The 12297-nt window shown below is 38.1% G+C and overlaps 1 protein-coding gene across 2 annotated transcripts in view; it reads right to left on the bottom strand.

Moving 5' to 3' along the window:
• Window positions 1-11838, bottom strand: part of LOC141165556 (E3 ubiquitin-protein ligase RNF14-like) — a 65582-nt gene extending 53744 nt beyond the window's left edge. Inside the window, exons 1-3 of one of the 2 annotated variants that reach the window (XM_073651250.1) lie at window positions 11659-11838; window positions 5181-5341; window positions 2240-2391 (exon numbers count right to left, since the gene is read on the bottom strand). In XM_073651250.1, coding sequence (XP_073507351.1) covers window positions 2240-2391; window positions 5181-5334 — 306 coding nt within the window. In that variant the 5' untranslated portion in view covers window positions 5335-5341; window positions 11659-11838. The remainder of the gene's footprint in view (window positions 1-2239; window positions 2392-5180; window positions 5342-11658) is intronic. The other variant, XM_073651251.1, reaches the window with a different exon arrangement.
• Window positions 11839-12297: the final 459 nt, after the last annotated feature.

Below are 12297 nucleotides of genomic sequence, written 5' to 3'. Positions count from 1 at the left end.
ATTTTGAAGGCTTCTTCATTGACCTCACATCCACACTTTCAAAGGATATTATGATGCAGGGGAAGACGGCCATGGAGGCTGGAATGGAGGTCTATCCTCTAAAGAGATGAGTCCCGCTTTTGTTTTGAATGCAATGATAGTTGGAAATAGTCTGGAGACAATATGACCAATACGATGAATAGGCCTTCACAAGGGAACATGAAAGTGTCTCAGGAGCCGTTTTATCAACATAACAATGTCAACCCATGTGTTGTTCATGCTACTGTAAGCAGCTTCCGGGGCTTAAATGTGCTGCCATGGCCTGCAACACCTCTGGACTTGTCTCCCATCAAGCACATCTACAATATCATTGGTAAACAATTAGAAAGGGGGATGCCAGCAGCGGATCTTGATTATTTGCATGGTCAGTTGCATTAAACGTGGCAGAACACTCCTCACACAATCATTAATAACCTCATTGATAGCATGCCAAGGCATGTAAGTGCATTTACTTCCACATGTGACACTCATACTCGATACTGAATAAATCAAGATGTTTTAAACATTTTGTTTCCATTTCTTGATCATTTGCACATCATTAAGATGTCTATCCATCCTGTGATTTTCATAATACCATGACTTCTCATGGTGTTGCAATTTTAATCTTGAGGAGTGTATCTATGCAGGATTATTTTCTAGTACACCAGCCCGCAATTCCACTATTTTATGCATTTAATGGACTGATATTGAAAGACAGAGTTATGCTATACTATTATTATTATTTCCATAATTTTCCCTTTTTACTTTTTTATGTCAAAACTCTCTTTTTCTTTTATGGCAAAATGGCATATAAAAAAACAGCAGCTTGTTTAGTAAAAAAGCAAAACCTTGTGTAGTGAGGCTTATGTAAGAGTAAAATGTATTGGCTGCTACATCTATGAATGAACAAGCAAAAAAATCATCTGAATAAGTGCATCACAAGGATGTCATTGTGTGTATGCATGTGTTATGTGTATGTGCATATTTTTTATATGCTTGGATATGTGTTTGTACTATGTATATGTACACATAATGTACAAATGTGTAATGTGTCAGCTTGTGATGCACCGCCTGAGACTGAATATTTTGAAGAACTCTCCTGACGGACAGTACACACTGCTGCTGCCATTGTGTGTGTGGCACACAGTAGTGCTCTAGATCTTGTGCTTGGAAGAGGTTGGTGATTTCTGAGAGAGGGGCCTCTATTATACCACTATGTAACAGGAGTGTGCAGTTAGTTGTGTTTAATTATTCCTTTATTAAATAATAAAAATAAAAAGTTAGATAAAAATAAGCAAAATAATGATTTTATTGATTTATTATAATAAGTTATTACATAACGGTGGAGGAGTTAATTACTACCAGGAAATATGTGATTGTAAACTGGGGGGGTGAATGATTTATTATTATGCTACTGGTAAAAAGAGGGGCAGCCCTACAGAATTAAGCTGCATGTATAGCAGTAATATCAGACCCTCATGTCAGCAGCTGATATCAACTTTGTAGGGGTTAAAAGGGTTGCCTGGGCTAAATGTAAAGTTGTCCCCTTTGGATTTGTCAAAAAATAACAAAATCAGTGATACATACCTACTGTCACCACATGGATTGCAGTGATACCATCAGCATTCAACAGGCGGTGAATGAATGAATTCACCAGCCAAGCCAGTGAATGAATGAATTCACCAGCCAGGGAATGAATGAATTCACCAGCAGAAGTCATGCGATTCGAACAGAGCGTCATCAAAAAAATATCTGATCATGCGCTACTCAATTCACTGCTTCAGGTGGATTTTTTTGTGTTGGACAGGATGTGGTGGTGGCGGCAACGACAAGGGGGCGCCAATTAAATTTTCGCCTCAAGCAGCAGAAAAGTTAAAATCAGCCCTGCCAATATTATACAGTTCAGACTGGTGTTCTGAGAGAAAATGGAAAGAGCAGAAAGTGCTATAACAAGTATGTAACAGCAGCATGGAAGGATTTTTTAGATGATTCCAATTGAAAAACTGATAAAGTCACAAATCACAACAAAACTTATTTTATTCCCAACGATCAGAGTACTTTTTTTTTAAAAGAAGTTGGAGTTGTAAGTTCCAACGCATGATGAATTATGGATGTATTCTCCTATAGAAACTCTGCTTTTAGGAGGCCTAAGAGCCCACCCAAGAATATAAACCCAGCCAATAATATAAATAGCTTGTTTGTATAATAAATGAAAAGTAACCTGTCTTGGTGAAAGCCACTTGCAGCTTAGTGTGAAGTTTGGGGGTGCAGCGGATGGGTAATCTGGGGGAAGTTCAAAGTTCAGCAAAATTGGTGGCAGGAAGGACACGGTGTTCTCAAAGTCGTCTGCAAGACAGTTTGTTGCACTGTTGCCTTGATAAAAAATAAGAGCAAAAATATTTTTAGCATTTAAATTCTAGAATATATGACAGAACCATATTTCATTCATCTTCCTAAATGTAATGTATATGGCGTATGTGGCGTATAAAGAACAAAGCTGTACAGTCGTGTTGAAAACAATAGCAGTCCAATATGACTAGCCAGATTAATCACTGTTTTTGGTATGAATTATATTATCACATGTCAAACAATTTACCAGTTGGTGCAGTAGAATGTAAGAAAACCAACAGACTCAGCATTCATGATCTGCAGGTTTTTGAGTCTGTGTATTTGAATAATTAATTGAAAGGGGGGGGGGTTCAAAATAATAGCAGTGTGGAGTTCAATTAGTGACGTCAATCATTCTGTGAAGAAACAGGGGTGAATCAGGTGGCCCTTATTTAAGGGTGAAGCCAGCACATGTTGTACATGAATTCCTCCTTGAAAGCTGGAGAAATATGGGTAATTTGAGACATTGTTCAGAAAAACAGCGTACTTTCATTAAAAAGTTGATTGAAGAGGGTAAAACTTATAAAGAAGTGTAGACAATGATAGGCTCTTCAGCTAAAGTGATCTCCAGTGCTTTAAAATGTAAAGCAAGCCAGAGAGACGTGGAAGAAAACGGAAGACCACCATTCGAATGGATCAAAGAATAGCCATAATGGCAAAGGTTCAGCCAATGATCAGCTCCAGGATGAACAAAGACAGTCTCAAGTTACCTGTCAGTACTGTGACAGTTAGAAGACGCCTGTGTGAAGCTAATCTCTTATCAAAAAGTCCCCGCAAAGTCCCACTGTTAAAAGAAATACATGTACTGAAGTGGATACAATTTGCAAAAGAACACATCAACTGGCCTAAAGAGAAATGGAGAAACATTTTGTGGACTGATGAAAGTAAAATTGTTCTTTTTGGGTCCATGAGCTGCAGGCAGTTCGTCAGGCGACCCCCAAACTCTGCATTCAAGCCACAGTACACTCTGAAGACAGTGAAGCATGGTAGTGCAAGCATCATGATATGGGCATGTTTTTCTTACTATGGTGCTGGACCTATTTACCGCATACCAGGGATCATGGACCAGTTTGCATATATTAAAATACTTGAAGAGGTCATGTTGCCTTACGCTGAAGAGGATATGCCCTTGAAATGGGTGTTTCAACAAGACAACGACCCTAAACACACCAGTAAAAAAGCAAAATCTTGGTTTCAGTCCAACAAAATTGAGGTTATGGAGTGGCCAGCCCAATCCCCGGACCTTAATCCGAACCCTTTTGGGGTGGGATAAAAAAATGCCATTTCTGAGGAAAAACCAACAAATGTCAAAAAATTGTGTGATGTAGTCAAAGAATCCTGGGCTGGAATAACAGTTGACAGGTGCAAGAAGTTGGTTGACTCTATGCAACATAGATGTGAAGCAGTTCTAAAAAACTGTGGGTATACAACTAAATATTAGGTTAGTGATTCACAGGAATGCTAAATCCTCAAAAAAAGAGAGTACATATTGTGAGTTTGTAAAGACAAAAGCAGACACTGCTATTTTTTAGAACAGCCCAATGTTCAATTTTTGTTATTTTCTGTAAAGTAGTTAAAAATTATATACATTTCTCTTCATGTTTTGAATTAGAAAACTGTGTGCAATGTTCCCAATGTATGGAAATAAAAACTAGTATAAAGATTTTGGGCTTAACTCATGTTTTTGAACACACTGCTATTATTTTGAACACTACTGTATACTAATTTAGGTTACAAACCTTCCTCATTTAAACTATACAACCATCAGACATCTGCTTGTTCATTTATATTACTTAATTACTATTTTTCTACTCTTCTTTTCAATACACATTTCAAATCTTATTTACATGTTATTTAGTAAACTCAAGAAATGATATCAGTAGGTGCGTGGAACCCACACCAGTCGCATCTCAGGGCATTAGCACCAGCGGCACTATACTGACATGTACTTTCGTCCTAACATGTGGATGCAAAAGCAACACTTCAAACACAATTATTCTCGTCTACAGGGGGTAAGTGCTGGCTAGGTTTATACAAGATGAGGAGTCTAAAGGCTGGCATAAATTATTGTCACAGTCATATCAAGTGTAGTGACCATCAAAAGAGGCATTGTGAGTGATATAAGTGGCATGTGGTAGATTTGGGGCAATCTGTTGCAGATCATTGATAATATTGTGAAAGTTGGGAGCTAAAAAGATATGGACACCTTCAGATCACTTTTATATTTATTTGTATTTTTGTCTTAAAATTATTTTTGCAGTTGGATTCCATTAAAAACTTTGCACAGTTTTCCTTTTATAACCTTAGTGTTGCATTGTCTATTCCTAGCTGCAGAACAAGGCCCAGTACACATTAGATTAAAGTCACCCACACCTGCTAATATCAGCTAACAGTTTAATATTTATGGGGCCTTCCAAATCTGCCTGAACAGATAGTGTCAGGGGAGAAAAGATCCGGCACATTGGATTTCCAATGGTAGATCCTTTGCCTTTTGGTTCTTTTGGAGGAGTCTGGCAGCTGCTCTCTCAAAGAACACAGGAACGCTCAGCCAAGCATTCCTGTGTATGGAAAAATGGAAGAAGCTAAGGATCATTTGACTGATAGCTAGCAAATGTGTATCAGGGGGGCTTTGCTGAGAATCTGTTAGCGAACTTGTTCTGAACAAATCGTTTACAACTCAATGCTGCCGAATTGATTCACTACCGCGCTTTCATTGCTCTAAGTGCAGAGTTTACAAGAAAAGCTATATCCCCCATTTCAAATTTCTTACTCACTTTTTATGTGTATTAAAAAATCTGAAGGTAACTCTAGACATATTTGAATTTCCCCCTCAGGAGCAGCGTCGACCCTTCTAAATTCATCTTCAGAGTATATACTGGTAAGGGCTAATAGTTCATCCTCTTGAGCCTCTTGGTCTTCTCTTGACATTGGTTATCTGTGGCAATAAAAAAACACATTTTTAAAATAAAAAAATGCATATATACTAGATTTATTAAAGTCATCTTTCATTAGACCAGATTTAGTATTTTGGAGTATTTTAGTAGCATTAATTTTGATCTAAAATGCTACTAATGTATAGTAAAAAAAAATCACAGTATTACTTAAGTAATGTAGTACAGATATCAACTAAATGAATGTTTCACCATAAACAGCTCTGCACTTTAGTAAAATATACTAAAATATAACTAGCCATTAAAATCAACCATAAAAACTAGAACCATATCCAAACTTCTTAACTCAGGATAATAATTACAGGGGAACTGTGTCTCACCCTGTAGAATCACTATCATCACCCTGCCTTACCGCGGAGGTTGGCACTCTAAAGGACTGCGCAAATGGCGGCCCTGCTCACCGGCGGCTGTCCCTCCTTGCCCTATTAGGACCTATTTTTCAGGAAGTAAAAAATGTTACAGCAAACATATACCAAACACCAAATATTACACTAGTGTAGCAACACAATAAAGTGCTAAGTGCAAATAAAAACACTAACAAGGCTACCATCTATAACTTTAGGAATGTTATTTCCAAGATCAAAATATATGAGCTGGTCATACTATTGATTGATGTCAGACATAAATTTAAAGGAAGATTGGAAATGGCACGGGGACTATGTCTCACCCTAATGAGGGACTACTACAACCTTGCCTTACAGCAGAGGTTGGCACCTACAATCTTGCACAAATGGAGCCCCCCGTTCACCGACGACTGACTCTCTTGGCCCTGTTAAGCCCTAATACTCAGAGAGAACAAATAGGATCAATGATATATTAATAACATGGTATACACACAATGTCAAACAAGTATACCAACAAATAAAGTGCTAGGTGCTCATTCAAGTAAAAGTCTAGCTGCCATAAGCATTATGGAAAAACACCACAATTAATGTAGAAATATATGTGCTGGCAAACAATTATTGTCTGACACAAGACCATAATAAATTAAATAGCGACAAACCTAATCAAATATAGTGCATGCATATCACAATCCAAAACTGGTTACCATAATAATGTCGCCAGTATAACATCATTGTTATCATGTTGTTTACATTAGTCAAAATGATAAATGCATAACACCACATTGAGACATTGTTTTATGCTCTTATTTACCATGTTGCTCATACATCATTATTACTATTATTATTATTTATTATTATAGCGCCATTTATTCCATGGAGCTTTACATGTGAAAAAGGGGGTATACATAGCAAAAACAATTACAAAAATCTTGAACAAAAACGCAACAGCAAACTGGTACAGGAAGGGAGAGGACCCTGCCCGCGAGGGCTCACAGTCTACAAGGGATGGGTGAGGATACTGTAGGTGAGGGCAGAGCTGGTCATGCAGCGGTGTGGTGGAGCGATGGTTACTGCAGGTTGTAGGTTTGTCGGAAGAGGTAGGTCTTAAGGTTCCTTTTGAAGGTTTCCACGGTAGGCGAGAGTCTGATGCTTTGGGGTAGAAAGTTCCAGAGTAGGGGAGATGCACGGGAGAAATCTTGTATGCAATTGTGGGAAGAGGAGATAAGAGGGGAGTAGAGAAGGAGATCTTGTGAGGATTGTAGGTTGCGTGCAGGTATGTACTGGGAGACTAGGTCACAGATATATGGAGGAGACAGGTTGTGGATGGGTTTTTTGTATGCTGTGGTTAGGGTTTTGAACTGGAGTCTCTGGGCAATGGGAAGCCAGTGAAGCATTTGATAGAGAGAAGAGGCCGGGAAATAGCAGGGGGACAGGTGGATTAGTTGGGCAGCAGAGTTTAGCATAGATTTGAGGGGTGCGAGAGTGTTAAAGGGGAGGCCACAGAGCAAGAGGTTGCAGTAGTCGAGGAGATGATGAGGGTGTGCACTAGTGTTTTTGTAGATTCATGGTTGATGAATGTTCGGATCCAGGAGATGTTTTTGAGTTGGAGTCGACAGGAAGTGGAAAGGGCTTGGATATGTGGTTTGAATGAGAGGTTAGAGTCCAGGGTTACCCCGAGGCAGCGAGCTTGTGGGACTGGGGAAAGTGGACAGCCATTGATTTTGATGGATAAATCAGGTGGGGGTGCTGAGTGAGATGGGGGAAAGATGATGAACTCTGTTTTATCCATGTTAAGTTTTAGAAATCTAGCAGAGAAGAAAGATGACATAGCAGACAGACAGTGGGATTCTAGTTAGTAAGGAGGTAATATCAGGTCCAGAGAGGTAAATCTGTGTGTCGTCAGCATAGAGATGATACTGAAAGCCGTGGAACTCTATGAGCTGTCCCAGGCCGAGGGTGTAGATTGAGAAGAGCAGAGGTCCTAGGACTGAACCTTGGGGGACACCGACAGATAGGGGGCGAGATGAGGAGGTGGTGTGTGAGTGAAAAACACTGAAGGTCCTGTCTGTAAATTATTATTACTTTATTACCACATAACTCAACGTGTTTCCCCTTTCTTTAACAAGATTCATCAGGAGTACTAGATAGGGTAATTTAACATCAATATTCTACTTAGCTTGAGATTGTCCTCAAAATAAGATAATTTGTTTGATAAGTCTATAACATATAGTCAAATATGAAAATGTGTATAAATATACAGTAACTTATGGCGTTGGGTTTCCAATATAATTTTGAAAACTTTCGTATAAATGTCCCCTCAATATTATTCTAAATACTAAGCACCATTAAAAACATATATACAGAAACCCATTAAAAATACGTAAAACTGCTGGCAATTTTTACATGGACTTTCCTATTAGCAATTAGTAAAAATAAGGGGTGAGAGAATCTTAAGTAAAGGCGAAAACTCAAAAATTAATGCTAAAGAAAATAAAGGTAATTGTCGACCAATGACATCCCAGATGTGCTCAATGGGAGATAAGTCCAAACACGCTGCAGGCCATGGTAGCACATTTAGGTCACACAGGCTGCTCACGGGAGCATGAGTGACATGTGGCCTAACATTGAAAAATGTCTACTGGGACACTTTGGAAAAATGGTTGTACCGCTGCTTCAAACACCTCAAATTAATGTAAGGCTGAGCTGTTAGTGAACCTGAAATGAAGACTAGAGAGGTCTGACTACCATACATTACGCAACCCCACATGATAATGCCAAGAGTAGGACCAATATGACATTCCCTCATGGTGTTGCCTACATTGTCTGCAGACAAATCTCCAGCTATCATTGTGTTCAAGACAAAACCAGGACTCATCACCGAAATGGATAGACCTTCATTCTTTAGACAACCATTAATAACCTCATTGATAGCAAGCCTAGGCATATACAATAGTGTTCAAAACAATAGCAGTGTGTTCAAAAACATGAGTTAAGCACAAAATCTTTATACTAGTTTTTATTTCCATACATTGGGAACATTGCACACTGTTTTCTAATTCAAAACATGAAGAGACATGAAAATAACAAAAAATGAACATTGGGCTGTCCTAAAAAATAGCAGTGTCTGCATTTGTCTTTACAAACTCACAATATGTACTCTCTTTTTTTGAGGATTTAGCATTCTTGTGAATCAATAACCTAATATTTATTTGTATACCCAGAGTTTTTTTTAGAACTGCTTTACATCTATGTTGCATAGAGTCAACCAACTTCTGGCACCTTTCAACTGTTATTCCAGCTCGGGATGCTTTGACTACATCACACAATTTTTTGACATTTGTTGGCTTTGCCTCAGAAACTGCATATCGACCCTTTGATTTAAATAATTCCATAACTTTGCCTTCTTGGTGTTACAATTTCAATGTTGAGGAGTGTAGTTTAAAGGGGATTTTCACCAGTTTGATACTAATGGCCTATCCTTGGGATAGGTCCCCAATATCAGATCAGGGAGTGTCTAACATCTGGCAACCCCACTGGCACTTCAAACAGCTAATGTGTGTGGGTGCTTGATGTGGGGCACCCACCGATCTGATATTGATAACCTCTCAATATCAAAATGGTGAAAACCTCTTTAATTTGACATTGTGGAACCTTAGCAGGTTACATGCACATCATCAGTATGAATGTGCTGTATACAGTTTGTGTAGCGCTAACCTTGTTTAAGAATTGAAAAGCTGCACTTATGTCACTTGTAGGCAGGACACGTAAAAATGTATTAATCTTGAAATGCTGTTGCTGCATATTGCGGATAGTAATGTATTAAAATTTAATATATTACTGTTGCTTAAAAGCTTGCAGTTGTCTGTCAATTTCATCATAAATTTCCAGGGGGCAGAGGAACAGAAAAATGCAGTGTTCTAAGAAAAGATACTTCAGCATCATTGTTTTATGGAATTTATGTATTAAGGAATTCAACTAGTTCCTAAACAGCGATATGAGGAGGATTGGCAGGAAGGTGTTTTAAATCATAAAATAAAAAAGGAGAGCATAAAAAAAATATTAAACTGTGTCCTGTTGCTTTCTGACATGTTTTGTCTGATCATGTGCAGAGATAATAATAATAATAATAATAATATAATAATAATCTTTATTTTTATATAGCGCTAACATATTCCGTAGCGCTTTACACACATTATTAGATGCATATCTGGTATCCCGACCATCCATCTAGTGCACTATACACATATTTGCTGCTGGGAATTGTACATTCATTGACAAGACAATACAATATTTCACAGTATTACATAAGCCTTCCAGACGTAATAATCTAAGTAAGTAAAAACCAGTTCTACAGGTTGGTTGCTTGGTAACAAGTGACAGGTGGATAAGCCACATACACAGAGATCATATTGCTACAACCTCAGAGATAATCATTTGTAAAATATAACAACCTCTTTATAAATAAACTGGTACCAAAGAGCACATCGCCCAGTGACAACGCATTGGCACTGGCTGCCAGTGAATAATAATGGACTTGGAATGTGTTATTGGGATTTTCCAGATTTACATGCATTGAAAATAAAGTGGCAAAAAAAAAAAAACGTGTGAACAAGCACTAAAATTGAATAACGCTGTGATTAAACCTTCTGTAAATTTCTATCCTAAATTTATGAATAATATTATGAAAACATTTGTAAAAAATAAATAACAGTGCAGGTTGCAAATTAAATTAAATGTAAATTACAATGTACAGTTGCAAGTAATAGGAATTACCTAGATTTTCGGTTTTGATTCACTGCTTCAATAGCCCTTTGCAGCTTTATCTGTTTCTTTACTACATCTTTTCAGGTCTTCTCAAAGTTATTTACCTCGAGGCACGATTCACACTAAGCAATTAGTGATGAGCGAGTATGTTTTGTTAACCCTTTCGCCGAGTATACTCGGCCGAGCACTGACTATTTATAGCGTGCTCGGGCTTTAAGTTTTCGTCGCTCCGTGAACATGGTTTGCAACTGTTTGACAGATTTAATACATGTGAGGAATGCTGGAAAAACAGGCATTCCTCACATGAATTAAATCTGTCAAACAGTTGCAAACCATGTTCACGGAGCGACGAAAACTTAAAGCCCAAGCACGCTATAAATACTTGGTGCTCGGCCGAGTATACTATATACTATTATTATTATTACTTGCTGTAACACACACCTACGAATCCCAGCACTGGAGAAATACCACAGTGCGCAGTGTGCGCGCTGTGAGGATTCACAAGTCTGCAGTCACATAGACTGACTGCAGACTTGTACGCTACGGCCGGACAACCCCTTTAAGTTTGTTTAGTCATACCATAATATTGTTTATCAATTGCAAAACAAGGAAAAAATTGGATGAGTTTCACAAATAAAACAAGCATGTCTTTCAAGCACTTTGCGAGATATACTTAGTAAAATGTGACAGAATTCTGGCAAAATAAAAAAAATTAAAAGAGTACAAGATATGTTCTTTGTCTTAGACACTTGCCATTTTATGTGGGGAAGTAACAATATTGATATTGTAATTCTATTCATATTGCTACTTTTCCTGGTACATTTGATATGAGCAATTATTGTGTCACTAGCCATTTTAAGACTTCTTGCTGTCAGTGAATAGGAACATTTTGTTTGTATCTAGAAGCTGACCTAATGGTTGTCACAAGTGACATTTTATTACAGTTGTATTAACTCATCCACTTGAGCTAAATGCAGTAGCACAAGTCTCGCCTTTCTTGATCATTTGTTTTGACATATCAGCCAATTTATGTTCTCCTTCCCGAGCATAAAGCAAAGATTTGAAAAATGGTGAAGAACTGAAATGCAAAGTACAAATATTTTTCATAGCTTTTCATTAGTGATTCAACTTTATTTATATAAAATAAAAAAAAATCTTCGTACTGTATAGTCTTCAGCTAATTAGCTGCTTACCGTTCTTTATTGATGCCCACGTAGATGTCGGATTGTCCTTTTAACCGGTCACACAATGTCTTGATGTGTACGTGTGTCTGACTAGGGAGGTAGACTGTGAACTGTACAGAAGAGGCTTTGCGTTAGAGAGCTTGTAACAGCAATCCACAGGGCGAAGCCCAACTAAAAGCATGTGACCAAAGGCAATCTAAGGCTTAAAGTGGCAGTGATATGTATTACTGCAGATTGCAACAGGACATGCGTCACTAGCTGTTTTACCTGTTCAGACACACATTTAGGGAAAATACATCATAAAATATAGGCAGTGGCAGTAGGAATAATTATTCACCCTTACATAGATACACTTTAACAACTACAGAATTTTTCGTTCTGGAAATCATGTTTGATCTTCAGCACTTCCCATTTTGTATGTTTGCTGTTTCCTTATTCTTAAAGGTTATACTGGATGGAAACAGTTGTCACTTATCCAGAGGTTAGATAACTTCTAGATGGGTGGCGTTCTCACATCTCAGACCCCACCGATCTGAACAGCAGGGCACTTTTATCCCCATTAGAATGGAGCGGCAGTGTGCATGCTTGATCACTGCTCCATTTATTTCCTATTGCACTGCTGATTCCACAATCCCATAGCACTTCATG

This window comes from Phyllobates terribilis, unplaced genomic scaffold (genome assembly GCF_046119375.1).
Source record: "Phyllobates terribilis strain yellow unplaced genomic scaffold, ASM4611937v1 Scaffold_11__3_contigs__length_659146591, whole genome shotgun sequence".
Lineage (NCBI taxonomy): Eukaryota > Metazoa > Chordata > Amphibia > Anura > Dendrobatidae > Phyllobates > Phyllobates terribilis.
Note: the sequence above shows the minus strand (reverse complement) of the source record. Positions and strands in the feature narration are given on the sequence as shown.